This window comes from Podarcis tiliguerta (assembly GCF_965153285.1).
Source record: "Podarcis tiliguerta genome assembly, chromosome: 6".
In the NCBI taxonomy this organism is placed as follows: domain Eukaryota; kingdom Metazoa; phylum Chordata; class Lepidosauria; order Squamata; family Lacertidae; genus Podarcis; species Podarcis tiliguerta.
In genome coordinates, this window is record NC_139539.1 from 90,303,616 (window position 1) to 90,322,519 (window position 18,904).

At 45.2% G+C, this 18,904-nt stretch overlaps 1 protein-coding gene and 1 long non-coding RNA gene across 2 annotated transcripts in view; one reads left to right on the forward strand and one right to left on the reverse strand.

The window, feature by feature from the left end:
• Window positions 1-6,847, reverse strand: part of NOS1AP (nitric oxide synthase 1 adaptor protein) — a 61,930-nt gene extending 55,083 nt beyond the window's left edge. Inside the window, exon 1 of the mRNA XM_083446357.1 lies at window positions 6,545-6,847. Coding sequence (XP_083302483.1) covers window positions 6,545-6,667 — 123 coding nt within the window. The 5' untranslated portion in view covers window positions 6,668-6,847. The remainder of the gene's footprint in view (window positions 1-6,544) is intronic.
• Window positions 6,848-15,128: 8,281 nt separating this feature from the next.
• LOC310680130 lies at window positions 15,129-18,626 on the forward strand. Its single transcript, XR_014512652.1, has 2 exons — window positions 15,129-15,232; window positions 16,816-18,626. It is a non-coding gene; the product is annotated as an uncharacterized lncRNA (long non-coding RNA).
• Window positions 18,627-18,904: the final 278 nt, after the last annotated feature.

Consider the following 18,904-nt stretch of genomic DNA (forward strand, 5'->3'; position numbering starts at 1 on the left):
ATTATCCCCATGGCGGCCAGAGCTTAGCCATCCCTGTGAAAAGTTGTCTAATACACAGATGGCATGAAGAAGATGCTTTGTGTATGAACATCCAGTTGCGGAGTTTTACAGTGGTACCTCGGGTTAAGAATTTAATTCGTTCCGGAGGTCCATTCTTAACCTGAAACTGTTCTTAACCTGAGGTACCACTTTAGCTAATGGGGCCTCCCACTGCCGCCGCACGATTTCTGTTCTCATCCTGAAGCAAAGTTCTTAACCTGAGGTACTATTTCTGGGTTAGTGGAGTCTATAACCTGAAGCGTCTGTAACCCGAGGTACCACTGTACTGGCTCTGTGCCCAGTAGGAACTGATGACAAGTTGGGCTTAGATCTGGAAAGCACAGCTTCAGGCCTGACCTATCTCAGGCGAGACCTTGGGCAAGTCACCCTCCTTCGATCAAATTAGCCCAGATGTTAAAGGAAAACTAGTGATGCATTTCTATCTATTCCCCCCAGAGTTAGGGTTCCCAGATCACTGGGAAAGACTGTGTCAAGGTTGGAGGTTCTCCAAGTTTCTTGTCTTCCTGTTGGGCATTTATGATCTCACCTTCATCGTTCCAAATGCTAGATAATGGCAGAAGGGGGGTGGGGAATAATGAGAGGTCAGTGCAGTTGTCCAGCTCTAAAAGCACAGTCTTACTGCTACCCCATGGGTCAAAAGGCCAGCTGGCTAGCCCCTAGCTTGACCGTCTCCTTCCAACCGTCACGCTGCGAAGATCCTCCGACCTCTGGTGCGACATAAATCAGTGACCCAAGTCTGCTGACATGGACACAGTTTATTTTGCAGAGCAAAACTGAGCAATGAAAGAGGCTTGAGGCATATGAAGACATACTTAACAAACTACAGATTTATTAAACATAAATTAAGACAAAGAAACATGTCGTCTCTCTTTGCCGTCCTTCCGAGAGAGACAGAAAAGCAAAATCAACACAAAAGAAGTTCCACTTATGCCAGCAAACAGTGCTGGAATGTAAACAGACATGTGACGTGAAATAGTTCCACGTCTGAACCAAAAGGTGGAATGGAATCTCGAACAGGAATCTGGCCACCTCTAGCACAACAGAACAGCCTGCTTGCAAACACCAGTACTTTGGGCTCTTTCAGACTTAAAGCAGTGGGAGAGGGACTAAGGTAAAGGTAAGGTAAAGGACCCCTGGACGGTTAAGTCCAGTCAAAGGCGGCTATGGGGTTGCAGTGCTCATCTTGCTTCAGGCTGAGGGAGCCGGCATTTGTCCACACACAGCTTTCTGGGTCATGTGGCCAGCAGGACTAAACCGCTTCTGGCGCAATGGGACACCGTGATGGAAACCAGAGTGCGCGGAAACACCGTTCACCTTCCCGCTGCAGCAGTACCTATTTATCTACTTCCGCTGGCGTGCTTTCGAACTGCTAGGTTGGCAGGAGCAGGAACCGAAGAATGGGAGCTCACCCAGTCGCGGGGATTCGAACCACCGACCTTCTGATCGGCAAGCCCAAGAGGCTCAGTGGTTGAGACCACAGCGCATTGCTAAAGCACCAACAAAGGTTATCAGAAGGATGCAGACAGATTACTCAAAAACATTTCTGGGAAAACCCACCATTTGGAAACATCAATATCAGAGGAACTTTGTATATCAAGGTATGGAAATACTGAATGCTAAATATGTCAGCAAGGCTAATGTGTGTAACTGTGGAGAGGTGGAAGAACTGAACCTGCCAAGAAGAACTGAACCTTCCGAAGAAATTCAAGGGCAAGCAGTGCAAATTCAGAAGATGACCTAAAATGCCAGCACCTTGGAACTGCCCATCTTAAGAGTTGCAATACCCTTTTAAAGCCATTTACACATTATATTTTTTCAGTACAGCTCAGCATCTCCATGCTTTGCACTTGACATCATGCATCCTGAGCATTAGCACATATACACACAGAGAAGAGCAACATCTCTGATGTTCCTTTAATGGTGTCCGTCAACCACACACTCAGTCACATATCACCCGGAGAACATCTGGATCTGGTCGTGTTTTGCACCCACCACTGTCCTGTCCACTTCATTCTAGCAATGGGAAGCAATATCATAACTGATGGCTACAGTCCTCAAATAAGGCTAGCTGTTGGGACAACCAACAGATTCAGCATTTCATTGATCTTGATTCTATAGCAGGGCTTCTGTCCCCAGTCCGTCTGCCCCCATTTCACTCACAAAATTGGCAGGAAATAACTGCATGCTGGAATATCAGCCCAAAATTCATCACACGGCTTGAGCCATGAAAACCTTGCCAAATTGCAGTGCAAAACTCCTGTGATTTTCCGGGTTAACAATACTGCAAACTCAATTTTCCTCCCCGGAAGCAGTTTAACATGGAAATGAGTGCTAAACTCCCACTAGATTTCTAGAAGTGGCTTTTATGTCACGGGAAAGATTCAAAAAATCAGGTAAGGAAACATCAGAAAAGTGAATGCAGTCTAGTCAGATGGGAGCCCCATTTAAATCCCAAGCTTGGGAAACGATGCAACGAGATGTGTGGAACTAAATTCTGCTTGCCCTAAGGAAGGTGAGAGGCGCCGACTGAAGTAAACATACGAAATACTGCTGCAAGGGAGACATTACATTATGGAGAGTTGGGAAAAGTCAAAACCATTTTGTTGTTCCAGTGAATTTAATTCCTTAACAATAACCAACATCTGAAAATCTGCCCAACTCTTATTTTATTGATTGATTCATTTATTTTATTTCACCTTTTATCCAAGGCTCGCAGGGCAGTTTACAATATAAAAACACAAATTTGCTTAACGCAGTAACAAACAAAAATAGTAACACGCCCCACAGTATTTAACTCTAACTAAATATCCATCATAAACAAACAAACAAAAACCCTAGTCTGCCCACCCCAACATATCTGTGTGATTCATCTGCGCTCAAGAAAGAGCCAAGTTCTTGCCTGGTTACCTAGGCAATTCTTATTTGTCCTAAGCAACCAGGAAAGCAACTATTTGCAAGCCTGCTAGGGCTTTAAAGTTCATCATAACCCATGTTGCCAGCTTACGAAAATAAAAATTAAAAAATGAAGACAAGGCCCCATATAGCCAGAAGTGACGGGGTCACAGGTGCAAATTCATGATGATAGCAGAGAGCAATAATGACATTCTATAATGTTTTAATGACATGTTTGTTAATTGCTTTGATGCCCATGTAAAATGAATAAATTAATAAAAGAGCGACAACATTCAGAACTAGTCAGGGCTGGGCGATGTCAGAACCCTGCCTCACAACTACACAAAGAATGAACGGGGACTGGTGAACAGGTGGAAATGTGCCTAACCCGATGCTTTTTTTAAAAAAAGAAGAAAATAATCACTGCATGCAATTTAAGAGGGGGAGAGATGATTATGGGAGACAAACAGGAGTCTAATGATTAGAGGGCAATAGAATACCTGTCCAAATGCATAATAAGGCATCGTTCATTAATATTACTTACTTTTATCCAACACGGAAATGTAGGACTAAGTTGGATAACACATAGGATGGAACATACATAAGCATGAAGGGACATCCCGGTACCAATTGCTGGTGTGGACTTTTTTGTGATTTTGTGTCGGTGCAGGTTACAAAACTCCCAGAGTCTGTTTGCTGTAATAGGCAAAGGTAAAGGGACCCCTGACCATTAGGTCCAGTCGTGTCCGACTCTGGGGTTGCGGCGCTCATCTCGCTTTATTGGCCGAGGGAGCCGGTGTACAGCTTCCGGGTCATGTGGCCAGCATGACTAAGCCGCTTCTGGTGAACCAGAGCAGCGCACGGAAACGCCGTTTACCTCCCCGCCAGAGGTGCTTTCGAACTGCTAGGTTGGCAGGAACAGGGACCGAGCAACGGGAGCTCACCCCGTCACGGGGATTCGAACTACCAACCTTCTGATCGGCAAGTCCTAGGCTCTGTGGTTTAACCCACAGCGCCAGCCGCGTCCCTGTTGTTTGCTGCAATACATCCGCCTAATTTGATTTATTGATTTATTTAATGCATGCTGCTTTGCAAAACCAAGTGTCTTTCCAAAGAAGATCACAATATTCCCTCCCCGGATGCTCGAATTTCCTCTTACTTGCCCATTTTGTTCCGCTCCTACACTTACTCACATGGGTAAGTTGTCTCTGTACTGAGCCCCACACCAGATGGTCTGCTGCTATATTCATGAGTCCAACCTATTCCCACACTCCCCTCCCTGGCACTGCTAAGATGCAATCCCTGCTTCTGTCTTCCGTTCCTTCCTGCCCTTGCTTGCCTTATGATAAGGCAGAATTCAGCAGCCAGGTTGCTCACCGGAGCAAGACAGTTTGAACATATTACACCGATCCTGGTCCAACTGCACTGGCTACCAATTAGTTTCTGGGCCCAATTCAAAGTGCTGGTTTTGACCTATAAAACCTTCAGGTCTGCAACACCTCAAGGACCACCTCTTTCCATATGAACCTATCCAGACCCCGAGATCATCTTCTGAGGCCCTCCTTCATGTGCCTCCTCCTTGAGAGGTTCAGAGGGTGGCAACACGAGAACGGGGCCTTTTCTGCAGTGGCTCCCTGTCTGCGGAATGCTCTCCCCAGGGAAGTTCGCCTGGCGCCTTCATTAGACACCTTTAGACGCCAGCCAAACACATTCCTTTTTAATCAGGCCTTTGGTTGACCTGACTGACATCCTATGCCCTTTTAAAATGTGTTTTTTGGGGGGAGCTATTGGATGGTTGTTTTTATTATGTATTTTGTGGTTTTATATCTTGATTTTATTCTGCGAACCGCCCTGAGACTCCCAGGTATAGGGCGGTATGTAAATTCAATAAATAATGATAATAATAAGGCCAGTGCTGCATACTTTAGAGGCGGAATGAGCAATAGGTTGTTGTCATCGTTTTTGTTGTCATTTAGGTTGTTGTCATTGTTTTAAGCAAGGGGCGATCAGCATAACACAGTAGGGTACATTATGAGGTTGTGCCAAAGTATGTGGCAGAGAGAAAGCTTTCTGGCTGAGGTGAAGGATGCAGCAGAACAGGGGTTGCTGGGGGGGAAACGACACATTTAAAATTGCAATTTCAACAGCCACTCGTTTTATTGGATCCAGCCTCCTTTCTCTAGAACTATGTCACCCAATCGTCTTCCAAAGCAACTACTCCATTCCAAACTTAAAAAATGGAAAGCGTAATGCTGGTGGTCAACAAAAGAGGTTTAAAGACTTTCTCAAGGCAAATCTAAAAAAATGTAGTATAAACACCGACAACTGGGAAACACTGGCTTGCGAGCGCTCCAGCTGGAGAACAGCCTTTACCAAAGGTGTCATGGGCTTTGAAGACACTCGAACTCAGGACGCAAGGGAGAAACGCGCTAAGAGGAAGGCACGCTTGGCAAATCCACACCGTGATCAACTCCCGCCCAGAAACCAATGTCCCCACTGTGGAAGGACGTGTGGATCCAGAATTGGCCTCCACAGTCACTTACGGACTCATTGTTAAAACCGTGTTTATGGAAGACAATCTTACTCGGCTACGAGTGATCGCCAAAGAAGAAGAAGAAGAAGAAGATGTCACCCCTCTCTACCTTGGCTCCGGTGGCACCCCACATTCCCCCCCCCCGCGCACCATCTTTCTCCCCCCAAAATCTCACCCACCCACCCTTTCTCTCCATCGCTCTGACTGACCGAAGACTGGAAAGCAAAGCGAGTTTCAACTTCGTCCTTCAACTCTATGCCCTTTTGAAAGGGGAATGGAGAAGCAAAAGCCCCCCCCCCACTTGCCCCTTGCGATGAAGGGGGCAGCACCTGCGAGTGCCATGGCAGGGACCCCAGCACAAAGGTGGCACCAGCAACCTGAGATGCCCAGCCGCCTTTGCCCAGGGCCTCCCCTCCCGATTCAGAGCAAGCCAAGAGCGGAGAGGGCAGGTGGGTAAGCGCTGCCCTGTTTTCTCTCCAGGCAGGGAGGGGAAGAAGAGGGCACACCTGCCTGCTTGGCAAACAAGAGACAAAGGGCACCTGCTCCCGAGCGGAGCCAGGTGCCACTCCGGGACTTGGAGATCCCAGCAGCCTATTGCTGTTAATAACTGTATTATAAATTGGTATATTTGAGGTTATTATTGGAGATCCCAGCAAAGGGCACCAGGTAGGGGCGCCCAGGAAAGCCAGCTCGCTCGATGCCCACTCCCTGGGCAGACCTCGTGCCCTTTGCGCAGGGCACAAGCAGACTCGGAGCCACCTCCTCACCTTGGCACCGGCGAGCCTTGCGAGACAGCAGGACCCCCGTCCAAAGCGCTCTTTCCTTCGACTCGAACCGGGCTGGCCCCTACCCTCCCTTCTCCCCCGTCGAGGCTGGCATCCAGATGCGGAGCAAGGGTGCTCTGGAGCACGTGCAGAGCGCACAACCTCATCCCAAGGAACAGATGAGGCCAGTTGCCCTCCCCACCAAGCACTGCTGGGAGAAGCCTCGGAAAGGAGAGGCTTTCTGTACGCGCCCGGGAGCCCCCTCGACCTCTCGCCCCGTCCGCCGGTCGCCTACCTTGGCCTCGAAGGCGATGCCGTGCTGGAAGGCGTCGTCGTTGTGCAGCGGGACGCGCAGGTCGTGCCGGTCGTCCACCAGGCTGTAGCGGGTCTTGGCCGACGGGGAGGCCCCGACGGGCATCGCGGGGAGGAGGGCGGCGGGAAGGCGCAGGCGGGCGGGCGATCGCGCTCCCCTGGCGCTCTCTTGGTCCGGCGGCGGCGGCGGCGGCGGCCCCTCGGCCTCAACCCGGGGAGGCGGGCCCCGGGACGGCACCGCCCCGAGGAAGCTCCGGTCGGGAGAGCGCACGCCGCCGCCGCTTCCCGGCATGCGCCGCCCGGGAAGGAGGAGTCGCGTGGCCGGGCGAAGCTGCTCCCGCCCCGTCCGCGATCGGCGCAGCCGTCGAGCGGCGGCGCGCCGTCCTGGCCGAGGAGCCCCGTCGGGTGCGCTTCCTCTCCGACCGGACGACCTCTCTCTCCGCACCGGGGGTCGGGAAAGCGATCGGACCCCAAGGCGGCTTCCGTGTAGCAGGAAAAGCCGTCGAGTCGGCCGCTCCTGCGCGAAGGGAGCAGCCGGGCGGTACCTGGGGGGGGGGGGGGAGCCGCCGGCTTGAAACTGGACTGGGAATTCTAGCCTAAATTATATAGAAATTTATTCATGTATGCGACTGCAGCGGCAAGAATGCTACTTGCCCGAAAATGGAAAGAAGCAAAGGGAGAATGGATAATAAAAAATACTTTTGGAATATGCAGAGATGGCGAAAGTTAGCGGAAGAATAAGAAATCAAGATGAACTTTTTATAAAAGAATGGAAATGGTTCCTTGAATAAATTGCAAACAGATAAAAACATGGAAAGAAGCAAAGGGAGAATGGATAATAAAAAATACTTATGGAATATGCAGAGAAGGCGAAACTTGCCGGAAGAATAAGAAATCAAGATGAACTTTTTATAAAAGAATGGAAATGGTTCCTTGAATAAATTGCAAACGGATAAAAACATTGGCAGGATTGTTGCAATAGCCTGCAGAGTAGATAATGAAATGAGTAAAGTAAATTAATTTGGATATGCAGCGGTTATTAAAAAATAAACTGAAGGAACCACAGAAAGAGGGGGAAGGAAGTCAGCCCTTGCAGAAGAGGACACAATTTGCACAAATCTACATACAGTATGCTTCCTGTCAAATGCAAAGTGATGTCCTCTTTTTTTTTTGGCAGGTGGAATGGTTGGCCGCAAACTATACAGTATAAAATGTCTGAGAGAGGAAAAAACAAGTGAAGCTTTCACCCATTTCTGGTCCAATAAAACCCGCACAGCCATGGTTGCATACATAAATAGTCTTTTCTGCTCCCTTGGGATATCGGCACCTAGAATTCCTAAAAGGAAGGTTTCTTTTTTTAAAGCAAAGGTTATGTTAAACATTTTTTCAACTCATTATATATCATTTCCCAAAATTCTTTTACTACCTTACATTTCCACCACATATGATAATAGGTGCCTTCTTTTTCCTTACATTTCCAGCGTACATTTGACCCCGTTTTATACATTTTTGTATACATTTTTGCTAATTGACTAGCAAAAGTTAAATACCAACGGTCAGTGTTTCCCCCCCCCCTTAAAAAATGTTTATGGGTACTCTATTTTCCTACTTATATTGAAATACCTCAAGGAGGCCAGACTTAGATTCACAAAATGTTTAGGGGTCTAGAAGAAAAGCACAGCTAACAGCACATCATTTTCATATAATTTTCTTTCAACGTATAACATGCTGTGAATTTTAAACCCCATTTCAGTTGGGTATGTGACTGTAAAGTTTGAAGCTGAAAAACGAAATAAATCCATTTATTATTTTATTGCAAATGTGGGTGGTTCTTCTGGGTGTGTGACCTTGCTCTCGGGGCCTTCTGCGTGCAAAGATCACGACACAGCGGTTGTCCATTCCCACTATAATCTCGGCCAGTAGGATTTCTTTTTCTGCACTCCCAGTTCTGCCCTGATTCATTAATCGATGTAGGCAACTGCTCCAATGCACTTCAAAGCTGCCATTCTTGCCTTTTGGGATAGCATAGCAATGCATGCCACACTTTATTATGGGGCTTGAAGGATTATTATGCCCCACTAGCAAGATGCTCTACCCAGCAATGAGGCTTCTAGAAGGAATATAGAGGTATACTGCATCACTAATAAGGAGGGGCAGGAAGAACATTTATTGTTGTTGTTTAGCCGTGTCCGACTCTTTGTGACCCCCGGGACCAGAGCACGCCAGGCACTCCTGTCTTCCACTGCCTCCCGCAGTTTGGTCAAACTCATGTTTGTAGCTTCGAGAACACTGTCCCACCATCTCGTCCTCTCTCGTCCCCTTCTCCTTGTGCCCTCCATCTTTCCCAACATCAGGGTCTTTTCCAGGGAGTCTTCTCTTCTCATGAGGTGGCCAAAGTATTGGAGCCTCAGCTTCACGATCTGTCCTTCCAGTGAGCACTCGGGGCTGATTTCCTTCAGAATGGATAGATTTGACCTTCTTGCAGTCCACGGGACTCTCAAGAGTCTCCTCCAGCACCATAATTCAGAAGCATCAATTCTTCAGCGATCAGCCTTCTTTATGGTCTGGTTCTCACTTCCATACATCACTACCGGGAAAACCATAGCTTTAACTATATGGACCTTTGTCTCTGCTTTTTAAGATGCTGTCTAGGTTTGTCATCACTTATACGAGTCTTAATAACGCCCTGCCTGCTTTGCAGACTAATGCTGAGTGATCGACAGGCATAGATTTGCATTGTTTTCCTTACTGTCCCACAGGAATCTGTGGAAATGTGTAGAACATTTGCAGTTGCCCTAGCCTAAGTAATTATTATTATTATTTTGTTACTTATTGAGTTTATATACCTCCCTATACCCGGAGGTCTCAGGGCGGTTCACAGAAAAGATCACATATATAATCAGAATAAAAACAACAACCCAATAACACACACACCCAAGTAATAATTAATTCACCTCAGCATCCCCTAATCAGCAGTGGAGACAGGGCGAAGCGTTTTATGGCACCTTAAAGAATACCAGGTGATTATGGCGTAAGCTTTTATTGAGTGCAACACAATTCATCAGATGTAAATCCATGAGTGTATGCTGTAAAACATTTCCTAGTCCAAGGTGGTTCAATATGTGGCACCTTTTTTGGCAACTCTAGGCAACTTTTGACACACACCCCTGGCACCCCAGTCCCTGTGCTGCCTCCCTGAAGCCAGGAAAATGTGGGATCAAAGTTTGAATTAGAGATATTAAGTAATGATTCTAAAATTTTGTCTAAAATGTATAAATTGCTGCTTGAATGGCATTTGAAGGATGAGGAGGTTAAGTCGGTTATAATTCATTGGGCCAAGGTTTATGGGTGTAATATTCAGCTGAGTGATTGGGTAAGACTATGGAAAGAAGGCTTAAAATTTACGGCATGCAATGCCCTAAAAGAAAATGTGCTGAAAATTATATATAGATGGTATATTACACCCGTTAAATTAGCGAAAATGTATAAGGTTAATAATAAATGTTGGAAATGTAAAGAAAAATAGGGAACATTTTATCACATGTGGTGGGAATGTAAGAAGGTGAAAAGCATCTGGGAGATGATATATAAGGAGATGAAAAAAATGTTGAAATATACATTTATAAAGAAACCAGAAGCATTTTTACTGGGCATTGTGGGGAGTGATATAAACAGAAAGGAATGTAAGCTTTTTTTGTATGCAACAACAGCAGCAAGAATATTATTGGTCCAAAAATGGAAGCAAGAAGAATTACCGACGATGGAAGAATGGAGGATGGAGTTAATGGACTATGCAGAATTAGATAAATTAACAGGAAGGATTCAAAACCAGCGGGACCAGAAATTCACGGAAGACTGGAGTAAATTTACGGACTATTTGAAAAGCATTTGTGAAGATCAGACGACGTTTGTAGGTTTGCAAGAAGTTTTGTGAGGAGTATTATTGGAATTATTACAAAAATGGATAAAGGGGAGGATGATTTGTTAAGAGCTTTAAAGGTAATATAAAATTGAGAAATGCAGAAGAAGTGATTACAACGGTGGATTTTCAGAGGTGCTGATTGAAGTCTAAGAAGATTGTATAAGTGCTAAAGTTGTGTGGTACATTTTATAATTTATATGTTAAAATCAATAAAAATTATATTAAATTTTTTTAAAAAAAGAAACCAGGAAAATGTGGAGGCTCTGACGGGGACCTAGAGTTCTGCCTCCAAGCTCCTCTCCAAAGCTTCCCTCCAATACGAAAATTGTAAGCTGTGTTCGCTTCACCCTTTTCAAGGCCGAATCAGCTATACTGGCCTCCCATGAAAGGGGAGCTCTGGCACCACCTGTCGAGCATTTGGGGGGAATTGGCAAGAGATATTTCCAGCAGCTCCCAAGAGATGGCTTTGCTAAAGTATCTCCTGCTTCTCACACCAACTCATTTTAAATGCTGAGGAGGATTTCTGGCTGTTTTCAGATCCACTAAGAACAAGGTTTTGCCATTGAGAGAGCCTTTTCTCGTTTTCCTGAAAAGGAAATGTCTTTTGCAGAAGCGGAAATATTCCAGTGCTGTGTTTTTGCACCTTTCGGTGGTGTTTGAGACCTAACTACTTCTTACAGCAATTCTGGGCTGCATCAATAGGAGTATAGCATCTAGATCAAGGGAAGTAATAGTGCCACTGTATTCTGCTCTGGTCAGACCTCACCTGGAGTACTGTGTCCAGTTCTGGGCACCACAGTTCAAGAAGGACACTGACAAACTGGAACGTGTCCAGAGGAGGGCAACCAAAATGATCAAAGGCCTGGAAACGATGCCTTATGAGGAACGGCTAAGGGAGCTGGGCATGTTTAGCCTGGAGAAGAGGAGGTTAAGGGGTGATATGATAGCCATGTTCAAATATATAAAAGGATGTCACATAGAGGAGGGAGAAAGGTTTTCTGCTGCTCCAGAGAAGCGGACACGGAGCAATGGATCCAAACTACAAGAAAGAAGATTCCACCTAAGAATTTCCTGACAGTAAGAGCTGTTCGACAGTGGAATTTGCTGCCAAGGAGTGTGGTGGAGTCTCCTTCTTTGGAGGTCTTTAAGCAGAGGCTTGACAACCATATGTCAGGAGTGCTCTGCTGGTGTTTCCTGCTTGGCAGGGGGTTGGACTCGATGGCCCTTGTGGTCTATTCCAACTCTATGATTCTATGATTCTCCAGTAGAGCTCTCAGACTAAAATTAATGTATTCCTTTTATGGTGACTGTTGTCCTTTCGCTTGGCATATGAGCATCTTAACTTGGGATCTTTCCTGGAGAAGCTCGTATGTCAAGCGATAGGAAAACCAACCTTGTGAGAGCGGGGAATGGGCAAGATTGCAGGACTCGGCGATGTAAAAAGAGACAATGCACACTGTACCGCCATGAAGGCTGGGGGTGGGAAAGAAGGGTGCAACAGCCATTGTTAGAGGAGGCCTCCTTTAGTACCTTGCCTGGGCTCTGTGGCAGGATGAGATGTTTCGGAGAGGTTCAGATAGTCTCTTGCCTGTCAAAATGGCACCATCTGAGGTTCAGATAGTCTCTTGCCTGTCAAAATGGCACCATCATTAGGTGCAGTCGTGACCGACTCTGGGGTTGCACGCTCATCTCGTTCTATAAGTCGAGGGAGCCGGCGTTTGTCTGCAGACAGCTTCCGGGTCATGTGGCCAGCATGACTAAGCCGCTTCTGGCGAACCAGAGCAGCGCACGGAAACACCATTTACCTTCCCGCCGAAGCGGTACCTATTTATCTACTTGCAGTCTGACATGCTTTCGAACTGCTAGGTTGGCAGGAGCAGGGACCGAGCAACGGGAGCTCACCCTGTCGCGGGGATTCGAACCGCCGACCTTCTGATTGGCAAGTCCTAGGCTCTGTGGTTTAACCCACAGTGCCACCTGCGTCCCTATCATTCAGCACAATAGCTGACCACAATCCCAGCCTGTTCTTCCCCTGGGTTCCTATGGAACCCTCACCTTGGGTATAAGAATAGGAGAATCTCCCTTGGAAGAGACGCAAGGGAAGCCTGACTGCACACTGTGAAAATCATGTGAAATCAAGGCAACCAAAAGTGACCAAAAGCACTTGAGCCACAACCGCTGTGGAAATCGGATTAAAAATGGGGAGAGGAGATTCATGGCCAGGAACCAGCTTGTTCTGGATGTGGAACCATGTGCTGGAACTGGAACCACTGGGCAGGACACCCAATGTCTCCATGGTGTCTGGATAGTATAGGAATGACGTGGGTGGTGCTGTGGTCTAAACCACGGAGCCTCTTGGGCTTGCTGATCAGACGGTCGGCGGTTCGAATCCCCATGATCGGGTTCTCTGTTGCTCTGTCTCAGTTCCTGTAAACCCAGCAGTTCGAAAGCACGCCAGTGCAAGTAGAAAAATAGGTACTGCTGCGGCGGGAAGGTAAACGGCGTTTTCGTGCGCTCTGGATTCCGTCACAGTGTCCTGTTGCCCCAGAAGCAGTTTAGTGCTGCTGGTCACATGACCCGGAAAGCTGTCTGTGGACAAATGACCGCTCCTTCGGCCTGAAAGCGAGATGAGTGCCGCAACCTCATAGTCACCTTTGACTGGACATAACCAGTGGTCCTTTACCTTTACCTGTTACTTTTACCTACCTAGTTTTCCTTCCACCTCAGCCTTGGACGCATTCCCTGCTATCTCTGTAGCTAGAAAGTTAGGAAAATGTGACTTACTGTCCTATAATTCCTTTCCTACTACGAAATGCCAAGCAGTATGAAAGCACTGGAGCCCAGAGGGGTTGCTCTTAGGAAAAACCAGTCGAGGGATGATTGCAGGAGAGGTTTTGGTGTGTTGGATGTTATGTATATCACTATAATTACTGTAGGATTTGACTCAGAAATGTCAGTGCAGCTAGTGCTTTGGATGAGATTTGTTTTAATGAATTAATTGAAGTTGTTTTTCTCGTATCCTGCCCTTCTTCTCCTAAGACCCCAGGGAGACTAACGACCATCATGGGAAAAGAAAGCAACTTTAAAATCACCATTTAAAATCACCAATGCACATTAAAATGTTGTCTGTTATGCAGATTTGAATTCCCATGTGTCACAAGTGGAAATTTGTTGAAGCACCATCAGCTAGAATGGGGAAGCCTTGATGAAATCAGGTGTGGCCACGGAATGAGTAATTAAATTTCGGGATATATCTGTCCCTCGTAAATATTAATCTTTCCTTCATTTAAATAATGAATGTCACTATCTTCAACAAAATCCCCAGGATGTCTCTAGCCCTCATGTCATTTGTTTTGTTCCTGCCTGAAGAACGTGTAAAATAGGCCACAAAATGCTTGCGAAGATAAATTTCGCATGGATATAATTTTAGACTCACTGTCAGGAAGGCGGAGTAGTTTGCACAATACACAGTGCAGATCTGTAACTTTTTTGTAAAAGGAGAATGAATAGAAAGACCTGTGAAGTGGGAAGATGTTAAGTTTAAAATGATTTAGGATATATCTTACTTACATGGTTAAACTACATGTCTGAGGCAGTTCCAGGAAGGTAAGGGGAGAGCTATAATATCAGAATATATGATGAAAACTGAAATAAATGTTTAAATGTTGGAACAGATACCATCATGAGAATGGTGCGGTAGATAAATATTATGAAAATATTACGTGTAAGTGGAAGGGACTCCCCACGGCTCACCTAATCCAACCGCTGTCAGGGATTTTATTTTTATTTTTTAAAAAAGGAGAGCGGGAAAATACTCAGGGACGATTCACACCCCGGCCAGCACCTCTTTAATCTTCTACCCTCGGGCAGGAGATACAGAAATATAATCAGTCGTACCAACAGGCTAAAAAACAGTTTCTATCTGTGGGCTGTTAGGCTGCTGAACGGAAAATAATATAGTGCAAATGACTTTCGGGGTTGGTGTGTTGTGCGACAAGCACACAGAGTGCAACGAGATTGAGTGGGGGGGGGGGAGGCTCAGTTATTTTTATTGTACACAGGTTGTACATTGACAATAAAGGTATTATTATTATTATTATTATTATTATTATTATTATTTATGGAAAATTGAAAGCAAGACTGTGTTAAGATAAATTATAGATCGAAAAACTGAGAAAGAGGAAAAGGATTTGCTGAACCAGTTAATTTGAATTAGAATACAAAAAAGGGAGGTGTGAGGAAGTCGAGGAAACAAGCAAATGAAAGATAAAGATATGAAATTTGGACGTGCTTTTAAATGTTTTTGTTTTTTCTTGTTATTTTGTTGTATTGTTTCTTTTTCTATTTTTGATGTATTGTTTGTTGAATTTTTGTATTGTTTTTCTTTACCTTTTTTTCTTTTTGTAACTATAAAACATCCAATAAATATTACTTTAAAAAAATATTATTATTATTTATTATAATTATATAAAAAATAGCTAAACTAAAGGGGTGTGCTTACAGGTAAACAGATACGAGTGTGCATGCTCATTATAACATCAGGCAAGAAACAAGAAAATACAGTTGGTCCCTCTTAACTGACATTCTTAACTGAACAGAACTGAAGGGAGGGGCTGGTTCTGGAGCAAAGCTGTTCAGTTTGGGTTTGGGTGGATGTGAGGAGGATGCCTCAAACTTCTTGGGCTTTGCTTCTCAACTTATTCTGCCTTCTGGGACCCCCCAGCCCAACACCAACCACCTCTTGGATAGGTGAGCATGCAGATATTTTGGAATCTGAGTGTGGGGCAGGATGACCACGTATGAAAGCTCATTTTAGCCCAAGTGCTGGCCCCCCTTTTTCCTACCTCTCTCCCCACTCTTGGCTGGCCAGAGAACGCATCTGGTTGCACTAGACTCTGAACGGACAATCACAAGCTGGCCAGCTCCTTGTTCAGGGTCTCTAAGGGAGAGAAAAGTGAATCTCAGTTACTATTTGCCTTCTGAGGACAATGTCTCACTCCCAGAGCCCCAATACTTACGGCTGCTGCACAACAGCCTCAGGACATCGAAGGGATCATGACCTATCCAGATCAAAGCACACAAGCCCTGCCCACCAGATACCAAGCACTCTACTGGGAAATTATGGGTTTTTTAATAGGCTGAACAATTAGAATTTCAGACCTTGGGGAATTTGATTTCTTAAACATACACCTTCCTCTACCTTGTGTCCCTGCTGAGGAAAGCCAGTCCTGGCTTTCTTCCTTTGAATTGCTGAATCATGAACTCTGTACATGCACAGAGGCTATATCCCTTGAAGGCAAGACCAAAGCCAAAGTCAAACCCCGAAGATGGGCGAGATGGGGCATATCTCTCCAGGGAGTGTTGCCACCTGGCTCGATGGGATATTGCTTATGGCCAATGAAAGCTCAAGCAGGGATTCCTAGTGGGGGAAGTTGCTCTTGTATACTAGAGGAGCAGGATCAAGAGGCTAACTTGGACGCCTGGGAACAGAACAAAGCAGCAGCAAAACAACTACATTTTATCCCAAAAATTTTTTATTGGTTTTCACACTTATCACGTAAAAAAAAGAAAAAAGAAAAAAAGAAAAACATTACCACACACAAAAACCAAAGAAAAACACATAAAAATAAATTTTAACTTCCAAATCTTAATTTTATTACACTGATAACTGACTTCCTCGAATCCCCTCTAACTGAATTTCATTATATCACCTATTTAGTAGTTCTCCAAATTCATATTTCTAATAATATTAACTTCTTTCATTTACTAACTTCTTCTCCTTTATTAATATTCTAATCCTTAATATCTATTAATAGCACATTCATATCCTACCCCTGAGCCTAATTTTTACTTCTGAGAAATTTCTCTTTCTCTTGTATTACAATATTCAGCCAAATATTCTTTAAAATTCTTCCAATCCTCTTGTGTCTCCTCTTCTTTCTGGTCATGGCTTCTTCCAGTCAGGTCGGCCAGCTCCAAGAAAAACAAGAAAAACGAAAAACATTACCACACACAAAAAACAAAGAAAAACACATAAAAATAAATTTTAACTTCCTGACTTCCTTGAATCCCCTCTAACTGAATTTCATTATATCACCTATTTAGCAGTTCTCCAAATTCATATTTCTAATAATATTAACTTCTTTCATTTACTAACTTCTTCTCCTTTATTAATATTCTAATCCTTAATATTTATATTTGTTTTTGGGGGACAGGGAGCGGGTTATTATTACAACAATCCTGCCAGGGTTCTTACCTGTTTACAATTTGTCTGCAATTATTCAATAAACCATTTCCATTCTTTCATAAAAAGTCTGTTCTCTTGCTCCTAGAAACGGTCAGCATGCGACAGAGGCTGCATCCTGGGAACAGCTTCGACTGGCCACCTAAACCAGGTGAGGGCAGCCAAGGAGTCTCAAATGCTCAGTGAGTTTGGAACTTCCCCGGCTCTGGCAGATTGAGCAGACGAGACCAAGCGTGGGCCCAGTGGTCAAGAAGGTGGTTTCTGCATGTGCTGTGAAGGGGAATTAGGGGCAGATGGGGCTCATCAGCCTAGAAAGGTAGCCCATCGAGGAGAAGGAAAACTGATCCTAATTTGTCTTGTGGGATATCTTCGGGAGCTGAAAAGGCTAAGGAGTAAACCCTACACAAATCTGGAGTGGAGTCCCTCAGGCGGTTGGATGGCGCCGTTTACAACCCCTTCTGACAACTCCTGCAGCCCAACTGGTGCCTAACTCTGCTTTCCTTGGAGCCACATCTGCAAGGCCAAGAGAGGGAGTCTTGTCATCTAGGAAGCCCAGGACCTCCAGACACACTGGGCTTGCTCCCTGGAGAGGTCACTTTGGGACGGCTAACACCGTTGCTTGACTTTTGACCGCACTCCGCTGCTTCTCGAGACAGACAAATGCCAACATTAAAACACTATTTGAAAGAATTTTATTTCGTTCACAAAAGACAATCTGGCATGTGATTAGGATAAAGGTTTTCAGACAACGGGTGACATGTTTATTGATCCAGCTTGGAAGTCTCTCTCTTGTCTTCGCACATGCTCAGTTCCGTCTAGGAGCAACAACAAGGGAAGGAGCCAAACTGTCGACTCCTGCAGCGAGACTCAGGATTTCCACCCACGCTCACAAATGTAGGAAAAAGCACCCCAGAGAACAAAAGGATGATCACAGACTAGCATGTTCATAAGGGAACTTTATTAGAATCATAATATTTATTTATTTATTTCTCTATTTGGGTTTGTAGGGAAGGGGGAACAGGGTCTTGGTGGGGGAGGGAGATCTGTGCTAGAGCTGCTGGCCTCACTGTTGTGGCTTCCTGGAAGAGAAAAGAAAAGAAAAGATTTTTAGTTTTCCCATTTATTATTACGTTGATAGCCCATCTTTCCTGCAAGGATCTCCAGGTAGCTAACACTATTCTCCCTGCCTCATCCCATCCCCTCAACAGCTCTGTGAGGTAGATCAAGAGGCAGTAAGTACCCAAGGCCACCCATTAAGTTCCATGGGTGAGGCGGGATTTGAATCCGGGTCCCCCAGACCTAGTCCAGCAGTCTAAGTTGCGTTGCCAACCCTTTGAACTCATGGGCAGACCTGCAAACCTGAGAGACTGCAGTGAGCACTACACCATAATGGAAAAGGACAGAACTAAAGAGAAATTGTTCTCTCTTCTTCAAAAGGGATGTCCCTGAAGTCTTCTTGAACGTTGAATTGTTGGACAATCTTGAATTGTTGGACAAAAGCACCCCCAAGGATAAAATCATGATCAAAGACTTTATTAGAATAACAATAGAAATAATTATTGATTTATTTTTCTAACTGGATTTCTGGGGAAGGGGAACTGGGCAAAGGCAGGGGGAGAGCTGTACAGGAGCTTCTGGCCTCACTGTTGTCACTGCCTGGAAGAAAAAAGAAGAAAAAGGATTCTTAATATTTTCATTTATGAAGATCAACACTCACCATTGGTAGAAGCACTGGTGGCATCCATCCCCTGGTGTCTCGGTCTCACATAAATCGTTCTTAATTTAATCCTCCTTCCATCTACTATGACGCTTTCTTCCCTCATACAGTCCAGGGAATGGATTTTTATGGAGCGGCAATAGGAGGCCAGCAGCTCTCAAATCCTGCGCAGACCGGAACATCTAGGGAAGAAAAGGAAACTTCCCTGGAGCTTCTGGCCTCACTGCTGTCACTGCAGTGAGAAGAGAAAAGAAGAAAAAGGATTCTTAATATTTTCATTTATGAAGATCAACACTCACCATTGGTGGAAGCATTGGTGGCATCCATCCCCTGGTCTCTCGTCTCACATAAATTGTTTACACTTTAATCTTTCTTCCATTTCTATCACGCATTCCTCCTTCAAACAGTCCAGGGGATGGATTTTGATGGAACGGCAACAGGAGGCCAGCAGCTCTCAAAT